Here is a 22,283-nt window from a genome sequence, read left to right as displayed (position 1 = left end):
ACACGAACGTATAATAAAGATTATCAAAAAGGAAAGTATTTACAATGGAATATTAAACTAGGGAAAAGGAAGGAAATGAGTTTCGCGCAATGGATAGTTCTGTTCAGGACCGCGTCGCCGGAAGGAATGTCGCTCCGCTTCTCGACCGGCCTTCTGGGCAATTCAAATGAACTCAAATACGCCGCGCAGTTCCACGCGCCGGTGTGCAGATGTTTATAGTATTGCCAACACGTGGAACCGACTGCGGCTAGCGGGGTAATGGCTTATCTGGACGCGAACATATATATATATTATAATTAATATAATATTATATATATATATATAGAAATTTACAATGTTATATTATACACATTACCTAATAAACTAAAATAAAATCCTGACTAAATAAAACAAATATGTCAAATTAAATAGAATAACAAATACTTACCTACCTTTACTTTGATATGTATATATATTTATAATATATATATACATATCAAAAGTAAAGGCGGAATCTTTTTAGGGTCGTCACTTGTGTGTCTGTCCGTCTGTTACAGCCAATTTGCTCCGAAATTACTAAACCGATTGGGTTGAAAATGGGCACTCGTGTTATATAATTTTAACATAGTTTTGAACTTATAGGTAGGTAAGAAAAAAGGCAAAAAATTAAAAATTTTCTCCCACCCCTTGTTTCGGAAACTACTGGGCATTTTTGTAATATGATTAGTTCTATATCTACAGTTTAAAGAAAAACATAGAGCACGAAATGGCTTACCTAAGGAAATTTGTCCGAAATTTTATATCTCTATATCATTTGAAAACACTTTTGCCAAAAACAGACAAACCTAATTTAGCTTTAACCAGAAGCTGCCTTTTTTAGGGCTCCGTAGCCAAAATGCTTAAACGGTACCCTTATAGTTTCGCTATGTCTGTCTGTCTGTATCCTGTCTGTCTGTGTGTCCGCGGCTTTGCTCAGGGAGTATCAATGCTAGAAAGCTGTAATTTTGCACGAATATATATGCCGACAAAATGGTACAGTAACAAAAATAAAAAAAATTTTTTTTTTTAGAGTAGGTACCCTCCCATGGACGTAAAATGGGGTGATTTTTTTTCTCATCCAATCTTGTAGTGTGGGGTGTCGTTGGACAGGTCTTTTAAAACCATTAGGGGATTGCTCAAACAATTTGCGATTCAGTGATTTGTTTGCAAAATATTGAACTTCAAAGTGCAAATTTTCATTACAATCGAGCGTCCCCCCCTCCCTCTAAAATTTTGAAAAAATCAAGATGGTAGTGAGTATATCAAATTTACAAGGAAAACTATACTTTACGGCTAAGTTTTCTTGAGAATTATTTGTAGTTTAAGAGTAAATAGCAGCATAAGGTATAAAATATACCTAAACTTGGAATATTCCGTACAAAATATGAAATCCTTAGAAAAATATTACTTAATTCTTTCGTAATGGCTACGGAATCCTATTTCAGGCGTGTCCAACACGCTCTTGGCCGGTTTTTTAATAAGTGGATTAGTATACTTATAGATTTTTACCGTTTCGGTACCTATATGTTTTCGAGCCGTTAATCTACTTAATTCATAACAATAGTGATGTCTTTTCCCAGGGCGTGACCAACAACATTGCGATGGTAGATGTGATGGCAGACAAGCTGAAAGGCGAGATGATGGACTTGCAGCATGGCTCCGCCTTCATGAGGAACGCCAAAATTCAAGCCAGCACAGGTTAGATCACTGGCACAAAATACAGTGTTTACCTACCCAGAAACCCATTGTGTTTCCTTGATATGTATGTGCTTCCACAAAATGCTAAGGATTGTATGCTTTATTGGCATGAGGCTATTGAATGTAGAAACATTTTTCCGGTTTGCGGGGCCGGTGCGGGAAACCCCACCTTACCGATCCTGTGTGCGATGTGACACCTAAGTGACAGACCGCACCTACATAGAGGTATAAGTATGTAGATTGTGTTACACAGTCAAGTGCAAAAATATGTATCTAATCTATTCGAACACTCAAAGATATGTTACAACTAGAGATGGGCCGAATACGGTTTGAACCGAATACGAACTTCGGCCGAACATCGGCTCAATAACACCTGCCTCTAGTAAATTTTAAATACAAGTAGATAGATAACAAAATATTAATAATTTTGATTGTTGAAATCACCAGTTAATAATGAATATTAATTAAAAATTCTTAGTGTTTCTCAATGTTTAGTTCGAGAACCGAAAACGTTTTATTTTGAAATTGAATAAGAATGGTGGAGTGGAATTGAATTTACGAATATATATATATTTCGGGAATCTCGGAAACGGCTCCAACGATTTCGATGAAATTTGGTATGGTTTGGGTTTTCAGGGATGAAAAATCGATCTAGCTTGGCGTTATCTCTGGGAAAACGCTTGTTATCGAGTTTTATCCCGAGCAAAGCTCAGTCCTCCAGGTCCTACACAATACTTGTATTGTGCTTATTAAGTCGACATTATTATGAGCGTGTGAAACATAATTTTTTAATCGTTACAAAACGTAGGTACAGTCGAATGCAAATATATATATACGCCACAGCGTCAAAATATTAATATACATAATATTTTTGACGCTATGGCTGTATTATTTATGCCCTTGACCGTACATAGAGTCTGGCTAATGAAAGCTGAACCCAGCTATTATTTGAGTGGCAACATTATTCAAATGTCATGTTATGTTAGCCAGACTCTATTCTTACTTACTTACCTTAACACCCACCGACAACACCTACACTGGATGGTCATTTAATCATTTAATCATTTAATTTTCGTTTGGTTTGGTTCGCCAGTTTCAGCAGGAATACACCTGTTTTGTTTGTTATCCACTAAACCATAATTTAGCACTTAAATAAACATGATAACTCGCGATTAGGTATATTTTATTGACGTGAGTGCGTTAATTACACTGGATTTTGTATCACTCTTAAGTATCCTAGGTATCCTAGTATTTGATGTAGGTAGGTAGGTATCCAATGAAATACCTACCTATATAAGTACCTATGTAAATATTAGCTATTTATTTAAATAAAAAACGAAAGTATAAATTTTTAATTTAGCAGCGTAAATAATGCCCCTAGACGAGATGGGATTTAGATGGGATGGGGTGAGATGAGATTATAAAATGGCAGTAGATAAATAATTTCATAATATTATTAATTGTAATAAACTATCCGCCCTTTAACTAAGGTTATTTGTGTTTTCTATGATTTTTATCAGCTGTTTTCAATCAATACGGTCGCGATCGTTCATTTGGGACCCATTTCGTGAAAAAGTCCTTTGAATTGTCATGTAAGTCTAGATGACAGCACTTTTAAACGAACACTAAAAAATGGCTAATAGAAAAGGCATTTTATGATTTAAAATAATTTTATGCTACTTAGTAAATTGTGAATTCGATTTTAAGAGTAAAAAACATTGTATGCCCGGAAGGGTATAACGTTGAGACACTAAAACAATTTCATCATCTTTGTATAGGTACACAAGTATACAATAAAGCTTTTCTATTCTATTCTATTCTATTACAGAATGACAGATATTCGATCTTAAGTGGGTCCCAAATTAACGATCGTGACTGTACGTACAGTCAAGGACTTTAATTCATGGGCCACCATGGAACCTTTTCAAAGGAAAATTTATTACGACTTTCCTTGTTAATTACTGCGATGTCACTATGACGTTTACTGTGAAATGGTTCCATGGTGGCCAATGACCAGTGGCCTTGACCGTACATGGATGTTATATACAGGGTGTTTGGTATAGCTATGTGCAAAGTTTTAAGGGGGTGATAGCCGAGGTATTTTTGCACATTTTTAGCCATATGTCTTAGCCGAAATTTGTTCTTTTTTTTAAATAAAAAATTTAGAAATTTTAGGAAAATGCCCAGAATTTGATAGTCACGAGTCAATATTGCCCCAATGAGTGTTAATTTGTAAACAAAATCTTTTATTTCGGATAGTTTAATGTGTAGGTACCTATTGGACCGAATGAAATATTTTTTAAGCGTCTTTTTGCCACAAAAACAAAATGGGGGCATTCGAAATTACTAAAAATGTCTTAGGTTGGAACAGTAATTTTTCTGTGCCATAAAAAAAATCCTTAAAATGTTCAAACATTTTTAAAAACATGCCTGTTTATTGTTATTCCTTTTAAGGTATCACTCATTCACATTGCTTGCTAAATCTGAGATAAAAAGTAAAAAAAGCAAACTCAGGGAGCACTCACTAAGAATGTATTAGTCTAAAAATTTCACGTTAAATTAAAGGTACTTAACTAGTAAATTACATAGACAAAAGGCAAAAAAATAATAATTAATCTGTTGTGATAATGAGTAGTAAATTAATTCATTAAAAAAATATATTAAAAATCAAACGTATAAAAATTTCCACAATATCATCACAACATACATTACACCAGACATACACACAGACATATATATGGCAAAAAAGTCAAAAATACCTCGGCTATCACCCCCTTAAAGCTTTGCACGTAGCTACCTAACATCCTGTATATTTTCGTAGAAAGGTAGGTCTGTACCTACTCGCCTTTAAACCTGTCCTCTCCCAGAGGCACAAATTTGTGCCCAAATTCCTTTGATCCTGTTATCCTGGGAGATGACAGATTAAAGCCCTTTGTTCCAATATCCCTATAAAGGGTATTTTTTCCCCTTAATTAGGTAAATAGAAATATAATAACATTCGCCATTAAAATTTTCACGAACTCAGTGACACTCGTGGCATTAAGAAGAATCTAATAAATAACGTATCATTTGTCAAAATCGGTTAAAAGCCGTTATACCTAGTTACGACCGGAAACAGCAACGTATACCTACGTACAGGTAAAAACATAACCTTCCTTTTGAGCTTTGCCGCAGTCAAGTAAAAAGTAGGCGAGTGGAGAAAGTATAGGTAGAGTCATTCACGATGACGCGTGCCGTGGTTCTTATTACAATGTCATTAATAGAGACCGGCCGGATTATATGCAACATAAAATGCTTGAAATATGCACGAAAACTGACAGAATAAGCAACATTAAATGACTACATTTTTTTTTGTTTTGTAAATATTATTCCTTTAGATTTAAGTTTATTATTAGTAAATACTTGTTTTAAGTTTTACTTTCTTAAGTATGCATCTTTATAATTTATTGTTTTTTAATAAAATAAAAAACTATTAAGATTTTTTTATTAAAACAGTTCCGTCGCAAGTAAATGTTTCAGGAAAGTCACTTATCCACGAAGACACACTTTTTTTTTCGGGAGGCATTGTAGAATTTCACAAAAAATCATTAACTGCAATGAAAGTAACAAGCATACTTAATAGGTGGGTCTCTTTCATTTTATTATCGTACCAAAACAAAAGACGCGCGGCTGCTGAGTGCGCTGCGCTTGAAAAATACTGTAAATTATAGCGATAATATGCATCATCACTAGATCTTAGGAAAAATATGCTATTAGCGCTGAAAATGGCTTAAATATGCAAATGCATATGCAAATATGGAAATGCATATTATCCGGTCTCTAGTCATTAGGTAATGTCTAATTTTTACAAAATCACGCGTCTTCGTGGATGGCACTAGGTATAGCGATTGTTTTAGTTACGTCGTAGCACAGAATAAGTAATAGTAATAATACAAAAAATAGTCGTAGTAACGTGGTAGTGATGCAGCGTTGTTTGTGCGCAGACTACGCGATATCGGCGGGCTCGCGCATCTGCGTGGTGACGGCCGGCGTGCGCCAGCGCGAGGGCGAGTCGCGGCTCGACCTAGTCCAGCGCAACACAGACGTGCTCAAACACATCATCCCGCCGGTAAACCTCACACCGACCTGGTGAAAAACTAAACTTTCTACTCCCCACATAAACATAAGTGATCAGTGATCACAATAACGATTTGTTATAGCCTATAGGCAGTACCTACCGGTGTTGAGGTCACACACAAGAGAACATGACGTGTAATAACACGTCACTACAACCTATGCTTCAACTAATTTACTTTCTGAAGTTACATAAGTAATTTTGAAATAGTATATTCTATTTCTAAAATCGGTTTTAAAAATGTCAAGAAACTTACCTAGACTAGTGTAGCGGGTTGTTAATTGATTTTTCATCACATTTGCTCGTAAACAGTGTCGTAACATGCAGGCTACCTTGCGTGTAACCCCTCAAGTAAAACCCTAATGTGCCCTAACCTTAATGTGCTTGTCATGAAACCCGTGGTCGGTAAATGAGCCATTGCCCCTACTAATTTTCTTGTCATGAAGCCCAAGGTTGGTAAATGAGTCATCGCCCGTACTAATACTGCTGCGCGTGCTGCTGCAGGAGAGCGCAGTCAGCGGTATCGGCAATTTTTGAAAAAATATTAGTTTTTCTTTTACAAATATACAATTTTACTCGCAAATGTGATGAAAAACATTGTATATGGCACGGGCGGTAGGTACTAGAATTACGAACATCGACTCTGTCCCTGTCTTCGACTTCGGGCTTCTAATAGACTCTCGTTCGTAATTCCTTATTGACCGCCCTTAAGACACAATGTAATATTACATACTTGTTAAATACTACCTACAGCTAGTAAAATACAGTCCAGACGCGATATTCGTGATCGCGAGCAACCCCGTGGACATCCTGACCTATGTAACGTGGAAGCTGAGCGGGCTGCCCAAGCACCGCGTGATCGGCTCCGGCACCAACCTAGACTCGGCGCGGTTCCGCTACCTGCTGTCGGAGAAGCTCGGCATCGCCACCACCTCCTGCCACGGGTACATCATCGGGGAGCACGGAGACACCAGTGGTGAGAATACGCCTTTTTACCCAAGCAGCCATTTAATAAGCGAAAATCATCATCATCATCGCAGCCTATACCTATACGTGACTTCACACACGCCATTGAATTGCTTCGCCGGTGTGTGCAGGTTTCCTGACGATACTTTCCTTCACCGTAAAGCTCTAATTTCGCACGTAAATTCCGAAAAACACAGAGGTACGAGCCCGCGCTCGAACCCACAACCCTCTGCTTGAGAGCCACTAGGCCACCACCGCGAAAATCAAAATCAAAATGTCTTTATTACCCAGGCTTTTCTTAATTATTTTATGTCAACAGTGCCAGTATGGTCGGGCGTTAACATCGCTGGTGTCCGGCTGAGCGACTTAAACCCAAAGATAGGTTCGGATTCTGATCCGGAGAACTGGAAGGAAACGCACGAAGCTGTAGTGAAAAGTGCCTACGAAGTGATCAGGCTTAAGGGATACACATCCTGGGCTATCGGCTTGTCGCTTTCGCAACTCGCGCGGGCTATTCTCACCAACGCAATGAGCGTACATGCAGTCTCTACTTACATCAAGGTCAGTAGGTCGAGTTTGTCACCAACTTAACAATCGATAAACTACACACATCACAAAAGTCTTGGGATACTCATTATCCCTAAACATATCTGACGTTTTGACTGAGTAGTAAATAACCTTATGTTGAAATGTCCAAAACTGTCTAGGGATAAAAAATATTCCTACTCACTTTTGATGAGTGTTCTGTGGATAACAAAAAATTACAGAGTACAGTCAAGGAAACTGAGTCACGTACCAGGTGGAACCTTTTCAAAACCTTCTTTACAAATTTGTTCTCTTGTCCTTTTCAAAATTTCGCTCGGCAGCTGTATGGGACAGTGGCGGCGTAGCATAGGTTGGCGCCCGGGGCGGATTACTACTCCCCCCCCACCCCCCCACGTCTCTCAAAAGTACAAGACGACATGCAAAAGCAAGTTGTCTTTGTCACCCCCTTGGTACCCGGTACCCGGGGCGGACCACTCCCGCCCCAAATTACGCCCCTGGTATGGGTAACACGACATTAGTATTCCACCCTGGTACGTGATTCAGTTTCTTTGACTACAGCCACAGGGCGGCCACGCCATACAAAATACGCGTTCTTGAATCTACATAGGCACGACGTTTGTACACGCGTCAATGTGTGCGTAAGACACAGGGCTGACTATCGCAAAACCCTAGTACTGGTATGTAGGTATGGCTTAGATGTGTAAATAAATGTAATCGTTAACCATATATTTTTATTTAAACCTACTTAAAATGTGTCTGTCTATGTATTTAAGCATTATAATTTTACATTACAATAAATATATGACTACAAACTTGAACGAATTATTCGGTACCTAATTAGTTATTTCATGTATTAATCGCGATACTTTTAGACAATTTGTTATATAATTAGTATAGTGTGTGTAGATAAAAGATATATATTGGTCTATTGATAGGAGAGAATTAACAAATAAATTTTACAAATACCTACCTACTAATATAAGACGTCTATTTATACATTATAGGTACACACTTTTAAACCTAGGTATTGGTTTTTTCCTCAGTTACCTAATACCTAAGTACATTGTACATGTTGCTAATTAAAGTTGGTTAGGTACCTTACCTACCTTTTTTCGTCCTTCGAAAATCGAAAAAAACTCCTTTTCTTATCGTTGGCTGTTGACCCATACAATGCACAGTATATCACCATTTCGCAAAGTTATTGCTCCCGAACTTAAGTGCCGTGCGACGGTGCGACCGACATACATCGCGTCGCGCGCCCGACTGCTTTCCTGCGGTTTTCCTGCAATCTGCGCTTGAGGGGTGGGGTAACTAGAACCGGTGCGGGGCGGAGCGTGGCCATTCTGTACGTCAGTACTATTATATATTCTGTGCTACAGTACCTATGTGGGTATAGATAGACCCAAAATTGTGAGCTGCTTCTCCACACATATGTTTATTTGTCAGGGAGAGCACGGCGTGGAGGAGGAGGTGTTCCTGTCGCTGCCGTGCGTGCTGGGGCGCGCCGGTGTGTGCGACGTGATCAGGCAGCCGCTGACGGCGGCCGAGGCCGGCCAGCTGCGCACCTCCGCCAGTCTCATGGACAAGGTGCAGGCCGGCATCAACTTCTAAAACACCTACCCTTCTTTATTCAGCAGAGTATCTACATGACAGCGAAATTCGATTCGAAATTGCAAGCGTGTATTTTATATGTAGCTTGATGTCAACAGTGCACTACCTTTAATATCCCTAACTACTTAGTCGTATTTATTTAGATTTTCTACTGCATTTGAAGTACCTTGCTAAGGGCGGAAAAAATAGGCTCTTGCATTTTAAAGTTTACAACACGTAGTTTTGCAATCAAACAAATTAATAGCACATAACTTGTATTTTTTATCAGTATTATCAAATTAGTTATTTACCGAATATCTATCGATACAAAATAGATACCATTAGTTACTAAAATGTATTAATTTTGTGAACAGTTAGATTTAGCTCGTCATTTCTCATAATGATGTTATTATTATTAGGCTGCGTTTCGACCAGAGATGTATGAGGATATGTTGCGAAGAATGCGTTTTTCATGAACCAATGGAAACTCTTCTTTACTTAGCCTCGCTCCGCTCAGATGTTTCACAACACATCCTCGCACATCTCTGGTGGAAATACAGCCTTAATGCTGACTTACAAGTATGTCATCTGAACAGACATTTAGTGTACCTTTTTTTTTCTGTGTTGTTTTAGTATGAATGTTATTTAAAGCATGACAATGTGCATAGCAGTAGCACTGATAGGATGTAAGCAAAAAGTAACTTATTTTTAAATTTGAATTTAGAGATCTAAATAAACATTAGGTACCACATTTAAATGACCATTTTGCGCACTTAGCTATTTTGTCACAAGGTTCATGGATGGTCAGTTAAGGGTGTTGCTGTTTTATGTTTCACTAATAAATCTCCTATATTTTGTCTTAAAATAAGCTTTGTGTGTTGTGTCATAAAACTATTATTTTATTATGAAACGATAACAATGCACTTTAGTAATGCATTTTAATAAATAATAGCAAATACGTATATAGTTTTATTACTTCCTAGGTACTTTTCGGTTTATGACAAGAACAACGCAGACTTCAGTGAAAAGGTTATGGTGATGTTAGAAAGAAAACAATTGAAAGATTTACTTGTTTTCACAAAATTATATTATGAACTTTATAAAGTTACACGAGTACAAATACATCTCCATACCTAAATATGACTCTGGCTGGTGAATTACCTATATGAAACTAGGAAGTCGCTAAATGCTGCGTGTCGTATTTTTATCCATAAAAAAGCAAATACATGTCGTCAAAATTACAGATACCTAAAATATATACCAAAGATAACGCGTCGGTGACTAAAGTTGTCTCAGTGAGTAACGCCTCACTTGCAGTGTGAGGTCTTAGTTCATAGGTACTGTAGTAAATAAAACATAGCATGACGCAAATGACATTTGTCAAAATCACAGACTAGAGAAGTGGAAGTTTAAAACTCGAATCGATAAAACTATTATTTTTAATCGTTAATCCCGTCATAATTCACATTCATTTCTATTAGTACTCTATCGAGTAGTCGTGCCACGGTTTTTTTTTATATTTATATAATTTTGCCATATCTCTGTCCGTCCGTTCGCGGCTTTGCTCCGAGACTCAATTCTAGAAAGCTGTAATTTTGCACGGATACAGTATATGTAAGAACTATGCGGACAAAATGTTAGAAAAAAAAATTTTTTAGGGAACCTCCCATACGTAAAGTGGGGGTTATTTTTTTTCTCGGCTAACCCCATAGTGTGAGTATCATTGATAGGCCTTTTAAAACCATTGTAGGGTTGCCAATACGATTTTTGTAAATGTAATTTTCGGGAATTTCCACGGGAATTTCTGTTCGCAACGAAAACAATGCAAGTCCCGCCGGAATTTTGTAAAATCTCGGAGTTTCAACCCAACAGCTGTATCTAATGATTTATGCGTGCGAAGCTGCGTGTAAGCACTAGTATCCACATAATAATCTCACCTTAAACCAGATAAATATGAACATTCAACTGCTGTACCTATCTATTGATTTATATGTGCGTGTGTGCGTGTTGAAAATAAAACGCATAGGTCCCAAGGAATAAAATGTGACTTTACACGTTCGTTACTTACAAATTTATAAAAAGTATCGATAAACACGTGGTACATTGGTGGCTCATCACTAGACTAGTCTCTAATGTTTCGTTACATGCATATTACGTTTTGTAACAATGCATGCATATTATGTCTTTTATCGATAATAAAAAATAAGTAGCGTAAATTTTTCCTCTAACACAGTTTTCTTTAAGTTTAAATATTTCAATCCAGTCATATTTGGACTGCAATTTGAATAAAACACCAAACGTATAAACCGCAGCAATTCTCTTTCAGTAAAACGAAACGTTGTGTCAAATCTCATTCGCACCATGCTAAAGTGCAAGCAGTACAGATGAAACTGATATTGTTTCCTAGCGTAAGATTCTATTTACGAGATTTCGATATTTCGAGATTTGCGACTCTTTCTAGATGTTATTATATGCCCAAGATTAACCCTGTTTCACCATCCATTGATTAAATTTATTTGACGGATAAATGTAATGCCGTCTCTGTTTGTTTTGTTCCAATAAACGGAAACGGCATTACATTTATCCGTCAAATAAGCGTAAGTGCCCGTAAGTGTTGTGGACTTATCGTTATGTAAGTAGGTACCTATATATCTATGCAAACAACATTTGCTTATGTGGCCCGTTATCTTTGGTATTACTGATCGAAGGCGGAAGAAGTCATTTTGACTACACTTAAAATATTTTCAATAACTATAATTGATTATGTTTAAAAACATACTGTCAGTGCTAGTTTAGTTTTATATTATAGAAACTTCTTTCCGTAAAAAAAGTTCGACCATTGAAGATGTTACTTAACAAACTTTTACGGAATGCACATATAATCTTCATGTAGTTTTATGCAAGTACGATTAACAAACGAATGTCAAGGATTCATCAATGCTATGTACATAAAAAATCTGTTCACTATTTTTTCCAAAGGTATCTATCTAAACCAGTAATCGCTGATGCAGCAATTTAGTACAAAGAAAAAATAGTTCCTACCCCAGATGTATATGGGCAATGCTGCAAAGATTGGCCGGGCGTAAAACCCTAACTGTAACAATTATAGAAAATTATCACAACAGTACTATTTCTGATGGTAAATAACGAGTGTTTGACTATTAACTATATATACATACACATATAATATCCTATTATACTGTGTTTCAAATTTGTATTTTATTTTATATCCGAAACTACTGTAATATGTTACTTTTGACTGGACTTAAGTGGTATTTCCGGGTCTGTTCCTCAAAACTTGCAGCACTGGGTCGTTCTTATATTCCAGAAAACCTCTGTATTTTTTTAAACAAAAGAAACAAATACTTAAAGTTTTTCAATTTGTTAAAACAAAATTAAAAGACAAAGAGTAAAAAGAAAGCTATAGATGAATTATGCTGAGCAATATTGAGTGCATTTAAAAAATAAAAAAAATACAAAAATGTACAGGTAGGTTTTAAGGAACGACTCCCTGGTCACGAGATCATTAAAAACAGATATAGACACAGGATTTTGCTCATTATCATTGTGGTAAGGTAAAAATCTAGATTACAACTGATAAATATAAAGATTAAAAAATAACTTAAAACTCTATTCATAACAAGAAAAGTGGGCAAAATTATAATTCATGATTTCTGCTGTATAGATTGTAAAAATAAAATAATAAGTACATTCTAATAATGTGTACGATAGGTAGTGAAACAAAGTATTCAAGAGTTATTATAGTTCATTTTCAGGATCTCCAAGGACAAGCGTCAAATGCCATATCTACACTGACGCTATTACATAAAATACTAACATGACAAGCATACCAATTTCACAATAAACTTTATACATATGCATTTGGTCACATAATTAGAACAAATTTAGGCTTATTCTTAATTTCTATAATATATACTTGAATAATGTTTAGAAAGTACAACATACAATTAGAAATTAGCATCATTTAACTTTAAGCATAAATCACAGTCACTTTCCTTACAAACGGCCATCCTAGAAACCACGCAAATTATACAATTCCGACAGCTAAAACTATAAATATAATATTGTCTGGTATCCCGATATAAAAAGGATGACCCGGGTCATCACATATTTTTGTAAGGAAACCTGAAAAGAGACGGGAGTGTTGTTCGATATAAAACGTTTGGGTATGTAATTGCTGAATAACGAAACAAGACTCCTCGCATGTTATAGATATCTACATAAAACTAAAAATACCAAACACACAGGTGGGCATATTGACTAAAGAATGACAATAGTTTATCGTTAGCTTGGAGCACATAGTTCTGCGTCGAGTACAAGTATTGGGTTGCAGTCTACTGATGCATGTCAAAAACCAACTGACTGGCTCCTTTCTAAGCATGCAACCTTTTTCATCCGAAAAGTTACGTTTGTGTGTGAAGTGGTACACATTGACGTTTAGTTTATGTAAACAAGTCAACATCGCCACTTTTTCCAAACAATATACAACATATTGATAATTTAAGTTTTTCCTTCGGGCATCGCATGAATTTAAAGATAGAAACACTAACCAATGTTCAACACATACAAAGATTCGAATAATAACAACGATGCTGGTCGTCAGGCAGGTACCGTAGACGTCTTCAGTCGAATCTGTCAAAGAGCAATGCAGTCTAGTCGCTTTCTTGGCGCTGGTCAGAATCCATGCGTCAGGTGTCGTTGGGCGAGCGCAACGCGTGCAGCGTGTTGCCGTGGCCGGCCGGCCGCCGCCGGTCCAGGAACGTTTTGAGTTGGCTGGCTGAGAGCGCAGTCGCCGGCGCCTGTGTAACACCAAAATGCTATTAGTTCTAGCTACGGCTGCTGAGGTGCAGGCAAGATGGTACTAGTGCGCGGGTGGGTACCTCGTCGAACCAGGGGTCGGCCAGCGCGGCGCGCGGGAGCAGGCGGCGCGCGGGCGTCGGCTCCAGCAGCCCACGGATCAGCTGCTGCACCGACTCCGCGATGCCCGCCCAATGCTCCGGAGGGAAGCAGTAGTCGCACTTAATTATGTTCGCAGTTGTCTCTTCTATCGATTCGTCCAAGAAAGGCGATAACTGAAATGTTTTTTTTTTTAGTCTTATGACATGTAAGCCAAGCTAGCAGTTGTTCTTATGAATAATATTATTTTATTTCGATAGAATATTCAAGTAAGGATTAAACAAAATGGAGGATTGATAGTTTTTTTTTAACTATTATCTAGTTATGTAGTTTGTCTTTTTTGGCCTGTCACTAACCCCAGTGAGGAACACGTAAAGGAAGACTCCCGCGGCCCAGGCGTCCCAGGCGGGCGCGGGCGGGCGGCCGAGCACGCACTCGGGAGGCGCGAACTCGAGCTGCGCGGGCGCTGGGGGCAGCACCTCGCGGCCCGCTCCCGCGCTCGCGCCGCCGCTCTCGTCCAGTTCCACCGCCGAGCCGAGGTCCACTAGTTTTAACTGAGCATGTGACCCCGACAACTCCACCAGGATGTTTTCCGGCTGCAAGTAAACGTGCGACAAAAGTTTCATATTTTTTTTTTCAGCTTTCTCACTGCGCTGATAGACATCAATTCAATCACATTTATTTTAAAGTAAGTACAAGATTAATAAAAAAGATAGTTATAATAAATATTGTGGTTGCCCCATTTGAAACAAATACCTTTTGTTTTCTATTATGTAAGTATTAAATTACAAAACAATAACAATGGGTCATTCGGGAGAAGTGAGCACGACCAACTCTACACGTACTTTTAAGTAAAACACTCCACATTTTTAATTGCAGAGTGACCATGCACTTAGTAATTAATTGAGTACTTTTTGTTTGCAATATAGGAAAAACAAATACGCAAAATAGGCGCACATAGACGTCTGGGAGAACACTCCGTTTATACCTAATCCTATGTAAAAACCAAACTTTAATATCACAAATACTGGTACGATATGGTATTGATTGTCGGCCGCGTATCTCTAGATGGCCTCGTTAACACTCGGCTATCTATAAATACTCGGCCGGCAATCCCATATTTCACGGCCTCTGCTATTATGTGGTATTAACTAACTGAATCCGGTAGGTTTGGTTTTGCTCAGATCCCCCCAGTCACCTTGTAGGTAAAAAAAGGTCTGAATATGATGACGCTAACGTTCGTGAAACGTTTGATGTGAGGGGTGGGTGGCGTGCGTACCCTGACGTCGAGATGCGCGACGTTGTTGGCGTGCAGCCAGTCGAGCGCGGCGAGCAGCTGGCGCGCGTGCTGCGCCACGAGCCGCTGCGTGTAGAGCTGCGGCTGCGCGGCAGCCCACTCCAGCAGCGCGCCGCCGCCCACTAGCTCCAGCACCAGCGTGTGCGCGCCGCGCGCCGGCACCTCCGCGAACAGCGCCAGCGCGCGCACCACCGCGCCGTGCGCGCCGCGGCACAGCAGCCGGTACTCGCGCCGCGCGTCCGCGCCGCGCCCGCCCACCACCTGCACAACGCAACAACGTCACGTCACAAGGTAACACTTGCTATTATACATATTGGTTGCGGGATAAATCCCGTCCGACGCATCCGAAAGCTTTTTTAATCTATACTAATATAATAAAGAGGAAAGATTTGGATGTTTGTTATGAATGAACTCAAAAAGCAATGAACCTATTGCAAAAATTCTTTCACCATTACAATGTTAAATTATTTCAAAGTGCCATAAGCTATATTTATTACAAGAAAATATTAGAGTTCCGTACTAAAACTTCAATAAAGTAAATCGAAGCGTAAAAAAAGTTGCCATAAAATATCTTTCATCGCATGCGCTGCGGAAATTATTCATGATAGAACGAAAAAATGTTCTACGATGTTACAGAATACAATTATCAATGTCTACAAAAAACTTCGCGATACCATACGCCCAACTATTGTTTGTACTTATGCCAATATAACTACTTTTTTACGTTTTAAAAGTTGATAGAAATGCCGACTAAAATTAGACCACGTTATCCATACTTTTGCATTAATCCTAATCCAAATAAATCATTTTATATTCAAGTCGGTATCAATACCTGTAGATTACTTTTGAATTATTCCATTCGAAAGATATTACGAATTTAAAAATATCAATCTAATGAACATTGCTTGAGATACAATTTACTATACATCGACACGTCCCGGCGTCGCGCGGGTATAGTTTTTGAAAAAAGGAGCTGAAAATTGAGCGTGAAGTGTATGTACGTATATATGTAAATACTTTATTGTACATAAAACACAAAAATAATACAAAAAGAAAACAACAAAACAAAAGAGTACAAAGGCGAACTTATCCCTAAACGGGATCTTTTCGAGCTAACCTAAACAGGAAAGGAAAAATTAAAGATAGGGATAGGAAGAAGTGTCTTTGAGACTGTGTCTTTACTCGACTGTCTAAAGGAGGATTATTTTGAAAATTGTACCCGTGTGGAGCCGGGGCGGGGCGCTAGTATTTAAATATGTATGTACCTGTTTCAATGCGACACGTTGGCCAGTTCCGGTGTCTCGGGCAGCCAGCACGCGCGCCGTGCGGCCGCGGCCGATCTCCTCCTCGACGGCGTAGCGGCGCGCGAACTGCTCGCGCTGCCAGCCGCCGCCGCCGCCGCAGCTGGCGGGCGCCGACACGCCGCCGGCCGCGCCGCTGCGCGCGCACACGAGCCGGAAGCTGTACTGGCCCGCCGGCAGCTCCTCCAGCGCTACCGTGTGCACGGCGGCGGGCGTCTCCGTCGCGCGCCGCCACTCGCCTTCGCCCACGCGGCAATACTCCAGGTGCGCGGGCGCCGCCTCGTCCCACTGCACCACCAGGCCGCCGCCCGGGTGCGCGCGCACCGCCGGAACGCCCGGCACGCCGCCCGACCCCACAGTCAGCCGCGCCGAACTCTGGACTCCACCTAACTCGTTGCTGACGAGGCAGCAGTAAACGCCCGCGTCAGAGGCGCGGCACGCATGAATAGTGAGGGTAGCGAGGCCATCCGGCGCGAAAGCGATCGCAAACCGTCCCCCGTGGCGGAGAGCGCGGGTGTCGGGCGCGGTCTTGCGCCAAGAGGCGGTGGCGCGCGTGGCGGCGGCGCGACAGGCCAGCGTGGCGGACGCGCCGGGCGACACCACCACGTCGCCGGCGGACTCGGTCAGCTCAGGCGCTCGCAGCTCGGTCACCACGCCCTCGGCGCCAGGCTCGCCGCCCGCGCCACCGCGTCGCAGCTTCAGCCCCCACGCCCGCTTCGATAGGCCCTGTTACCGATGCACACATGATCTTTCTGTCAGACCGACGACACTGCCGTAAGCGACAAACTACGTCACAAGCGACACATGCATGCTCACCCTGCTGTCCCACACCAATATTAGAGTTGTCTGTTATTCACTTTAGCTTCAATATTTCTACTACGCTATTTACAATTGATAGATTTAACTTAAATAGTCTTTGGCGGGTAGGTAAATCAAATCACTTTCTATGCAGTCTTTCGTGTTGTTCAATGGACCCGCTATCACAGTCTATAAATGAAATGCATTCCCTTGTATATCATACCTACAACAGAAGAAATACATGAAAGCGTTATAAAAGAAATCATGCAAAAAGAAAGAATGTGCTAGTGAAATAATGAGTGGAGTCAAATATTTATTCAATTAAATTGTAATAAAAAAAAGTACTGGCGAATGTAATTTGGCTCCAAACATAACAATGTAAAAAGAAAAACAGAAAAACAAAGATTCAACACAAAACCTACGTTAAGTGGATTAAGCGAGAACAGTCGCTTGAATTTTACTACCTAATAAAATAAAATAAATAAAATAAAATTGATTAATAGATTATGCAGCCGCGTCTCCATAACGCGCGGCAGCTCAAAAATTCGCGCTGTCACTCGAGGCAGACAAGAGTCAGTAGCACGAGCCAATGCTCGATGGTTTGCCCCTTGTAATGGAGACATGGCTTTAAAAATAAAATAGACATCGTCACTGCTTTGAAATAATGTCGTATCTCAAATCAATACGTCAACAAATTTGACCCTTAAAACAATGTTCATTAAGTTCACTCGGAATGATCATCGATTTAGAGACACCAGCTTTTTTCAAAGTAGTGAAGATATGCATCCATTAGTATGTGGAAAATAAATTGCTCAAGTGTCTAAGGATGCATATGTTTTTACATCTCTCCTGTTCGGAAAGTTAATTTTCATGGGTAGATAGTCGGGTGGAAAATTGCGTTTTCATCTCTAGGGTGGAAAGTATTTTTTTTTTTTTAATTTTTCGATTAGCCACGGAGTCGAAGATAGTTGAGTTACGTCAATGACATTTTTTTTTTACGTTTCGGCATGGCCATCTAGATGCACGTCGTCGTGACCAAGAAGCTTATACACAAAACAAGAAATTTGATCTTTATTACTTCACGAACATATTCCATTTCTTTCTTTAGTTAGGTTAAGAAAGAGATGGATGTCATTCGTGAAATGTGAAAGAAAGAGATGGAATATATCAATAAGTAATAAAGGTCAACCTTCTTCGTTCGGTGTTCAACCTCCAGTTTTGTAGGTATATAAGCTCCTTGGTCGTGACCAACTCGATTTTTTTTTATACTAGGCCGAGGCAAGTGGCCAGGTTGAAAAGGTACCGTTGGAGGTTGGGTAACAGTAAATTCAATTTACTGAATACTGAAATTCAATTTAATGATATTTTCATTTTTTTGTACTATTTTACTTTTCTCACAGTCGAAATGAAAAGTAGTGTCTAACTCGGGTGAAATTACCCATTTCCCCTCGAACTATTGGCGCTCTCACTTCGTTCGAGCGCCAGAAATAACTCAGGTGAAATGGGTCACTTTCCACCCTTGGTTATCAATCTACTATTGATACTTCACTGTACATGCAGCAGCAGTTGTGGACAACCGGTGTAGGAGCTCAAAAATCTACACTTCAGACTGCACCGCAATCGCTTTTAAGCTTTTGCTGCTGACTGCATCAATTTGTAAGTTTGTTTGTTTACTTTATTATTGTACTATTTTTTATTCTATTTAAACTTATCACATGCACTAGCTTGGTTCGCTTGTTTGTTTGCGCCTACTTCAACTCATATACTTTTACATATATACGCAGGCATCAATATATATATCCAACAAGCAAATTGCTCGTGAGAATTGCATCTTATAATGCTATATGTCATAAATAAGTCACAGGAAAGCTATGGATAATGTTTGTCGTCTTATAAACGCATTGGTAAATGATTACTGATTACAATACATGGTTTATTCAAGTACAGGCCTACAGTAGCAAGATATGAGACTTAAACTCTCCGCTAAATACATTTTCACGAAACTGCTCGAAAATGTGGCCATAGATAACCTAAATCCAGTGCCCAAAACTGCCTAATGTAAATTTAACAGCTGACTCGCAAAAGCAGATGGCTCGCAAAACACGACAACAATGTAACACATTGCGAAAACAGGTCGTATTAATATATGTGTTTCATAATACGATACGACTTTTTAGAATATAATGTCTGAATTTCATTCCCGGCATGGCGGCGTGTACAAGAAAAATCGGGTCGGTATTTCCATGTCAGTATTATCCGGGCCGGTAAAGGGTGTCACACGGCGGGAACAACGCAGTCATTGGATTCTTATTGTTTGTTTCGTGATAAAGTGTTCAGTGATCGTGAAAAGCACTGTTTTAATTTGCTTTTTCTAGATCTTTTTTTAACAATATGGCGTCAGCGCTATTGGCTCTGTGCACGACATCAGCGCCACCTAGCGTCCGCAACTTTTTTGGCTCTGATGCTCTGACGTTTTGAAATTTCATCGCGACATTGTGACAAAAATCAAACCTATAACGTATTAATTTATACTACAAAATTACTGCGATACCTAAGAGAGAGGGATCTGGAGGCAATGGACGAGTATTTCCAGCGCTGGCGGCTATGCCCTAATGCTAATAAAACAGAGGTCTGCTGTTTCCACCTTTCAAACAGACTGGCAAATAAGCAACTGAAGGTGAGGTTTAGAGGCGCGACCCTACGTCATAACTTCTGCCCAAAATACTTAGGTGTGACTCTCGATAGAAGCTTGACGTATAAGAACCACCTTGACAAGCTATCGGGCAAACTAAAGACTACGAACAACATAGTCCAGAAGTTAACTGGAACATCCTGGGGTGCCAGCGCCACTTGTCTAAAGACTACTGCTATGGCCCTCGTCTACTCAACGGCAGAATACTGTGCACCCGTATGGATGAACAGCGCACACGTGGCAAGAGTGGACGTTGAACTCAATCACACCATGAGAACTATCTCCGGCTGCATCTTGCCTACACCTACGTACTGACTCCCGGCTCTCAGCAACATTGCACCGCCAGACATACGCAGGCAGAAATGCCTGGCGCGCGAGCTTACAAAAATCTCAGAAAATGGTCTGCTTCCTATCCACGTGGACCTGAATAGACTATGCAGCAGTCGACTCAAATCCCGGAACCCGCCGGCTAAATCCTTCCACACGCGCGACACCACATGGAGGGACAACAATGCTTGGATGAAGGAATGGTTATCACATCGGGATGGTGCAAGCAGTTTCATTTTTCAACTTGACACCCGGGAGAGGCCCAAAGGGTTTAGTGAAAGCCGACAGACATGGTGCAGACTAAATCGCCCCAGAAACAAATTCGGTAACTGCGCATACCTCTGGCACAAGTGGGGATGGTGTGAGTCGGCAGCGTGCGAGTGTGGGGATCCGAAAAAAACCATACACCACATTGTATTCGAGTGCCCCATCACTAAATACGACGGACCGGCTGAGGACTTTGAACACCTAACAAGTGATGCGAAGTTGTATCTTCCGCGAAATTGTAATTTTTAATTTAAGTTATAATATCAATTACATGAGATAATTTTTTGAAAAATGTATTAACCAGTGTGTAATCGCCATATGATAAATAAATAAATAACTACGATACCGTGATTTGGGTGGACAAAAGGTTGTGAATTCATTTTTTGGTCATTAAAGTTAAAAGAGGTAAGTAAAATTTATTCAAAAAGTGTGTTTTATTTTCGTTATGTCAGGGTTTGTTTACTTGATGTTTAGTTGTAGGTACTTTTACTTCTTTGAATAATAATAAATTGTATAATTGTTCTTATATCGCTAGTAATAAATAAAATATCGTTTTCAGATCAAAATGAGTATAATTTTGAAAACCGGTTTTGTGAGTATCACTCAATATAAAATTTCAACCACAAACCTTTTCATAAGGAAAATTGTTGCTGAACATGTCCGAGATGTAGAGGAATTAAGAACAAAGCAGGGACAGTGTTCAATAATTCAAGCTCGCATCATAACACAAACATCTATTACTAAAATGAGGTAGTTAAAGTCTATACAAATTGCTTTGTTAATGACAGATTCATATATGAGTATGACAGATGACAGAGCCTAGATTATGTCTTCTTTTGGCCGCTATAAGCGCTGCGATATATTTCATTACCCCCACCTAGTACTTCGCACCCTCCCAATATTGTTAATAACAATGTTTAATAGTAATATTAGCTATGAAACAATTGTACGATTTTACTGGATTGAACCATTATTGATACAATAAAAATTTAAATGGAAACAAGTTACACGGAGCGGTATTTAAATTATTTTCAGTTTATAATTTAAATCAGAGCAAAAGTTTCACAAAAGCATATTGTCAGATATCAGACATTGTAACAGCAGGAACGTGAAATTGTAATATTGGAGTATATTTTAAATATAGGAAAATATAGGGGGGCATTAAAAATATACCACAAATACACATATATAACAACGAAGTAATCATTTTCGCACATAAAAAAGGTCGTAGCTAGTCACAATTAGTCCGCATAAATAACTTCTGCTTCCTGTATTTTTTGTGTTGTCAAATATTACGAGTACATGACATTTCAAATATTTAAATTAAAATTCACACGAACTAAAACGAACACTCGGAGATTTATTTTTTAACTGGCTGATAGTCTCATATTGATTCTAGATTAGCAGCGTGAAAGATTTGTAGCACAATATAGTGCGTTTTGAAGATCAAAATGAGAGCAAGTAGCATTTTCCATGAGTACAGAACAAATTCAAAAACAAAGATCCTGAATTTTGTGCCGAAAACCGGTCTTAAAGAGTATTCTAAAACTACATCAAAATGCTTTAAGCTTTATTAAAAACGCATTGGTGGCTTATTCAAGACCATATTTTGCTAGTTTATTTATTTGATCCCTACACACTTTTGATTAGCGATTTAAACTAGGAACACAACACAGTAAAGTCTTAGGCCATTTAGAAACATTATACATGCAACTATGCAATAATAAATAAGACTTAACATATTTATACATG

General features: G+C 39.3%; 3 protein-coding genes across 10 annotated transcripts in view; 1 reads left to right on the top strand and 2 right to left on the bottom strand.

The window, feature by feature from the left end:
* LOC141433240 (protein stunted-like) overlaps positions 1–8,781 on the bottom strand; it is a 41,092-nt gene extending 32,311 nt beyond the window's left edge. For both annotated transcript variants that reach the window (XM_074095186.1, XM_074095195.1), the window contains exon 1: positions 8,449–8,781. In XM_074095186.1, the coding sequence (XP_073951287.1) occupies positions 8,449–8,531 (83 nt within the window). In that variant the 5' untranslated portion in view covers positions 8,532–8,781. The remainder of the gene's footprint in view (positions 1–8,448) is intronic.
* Positions 1,599–9,890, top strand: LOC141433222 (L-lactate dehydrogenase-like; the record flags this gene model as incomplete). The annotated part of the gene is given in 5 exon segments (XM_074095168.1): positions 1,599–1,716; positions 5,700–5,824; positions 6,584–6,806; positions 7,116–7,357; positions 8,789–9,890. Coding segments are annotated over 5 exon segments (873 nt in total), but the record flags the coding sequence as incomplete, so codon positions are not given.
* A 2,790-nt stretch (positions 9,891–12,680) lies between these two features.
* The window catches only part of trio (trio Rho guanine nucleotide exchange factor), a 142,843-nt gene continuing 133,240 nt past the window's right edge, over positions 12,681–22,283 (bottom strand). For 5 of the 7 annotated variants that reach the window (XM_074094949.1, XM_074094978.1, XM_074094971.1 and 2 more), the window contains 5 exons: positions 16,412–17,173; positions 15,129–15,407; positions 14,206–14,445; positions 13,834–14,025; positions 12,681–13,752 (listed from right to left, as the gene is read on the bottom strand). In XM_074094949.1, the coding sequence (XP_073951050.1) occupies positions 13,642–13,752; positions 13,834–14,025; positions 14,206–14,445; positions 15,129–15,407; positions 16,412–17,173 (1,584 nt within the window). In that variant the 3' untranslated portion in view covers positions 12,681–13,641. Of the gene's footprint in view, positions 13,753–13,833; positions 14,026–14,205; positions 14,446–15,128; positions 15,408–16,411; positions 17,469–22,283 lie in introns of those variants that run through there. The other 2 variants (XR_012451900.1, XM_074094987.1) reach the window with 2 other exon arrangements.

The sequence above is a fragment of the Choristoneura fumiferana genome, chromosome Z (genome assembly GCF_025370935.1).
Source record: "Choristoneura fumiferana chromosome Z, NRCan_CFum_1, whole genome shotgun sequence".
Classification (NCBI taxonomy): Eukaryota; Metazoa; Arthropoda; class Insecta; order Lepidoptera; family Tortricidae; genus Choristoneura; species Choristoneura fumiferana.
Note: the sequence above shows the minus strand (reverse complement) of the source record. Positions and strands in the feature narration are given on the sequence as shown.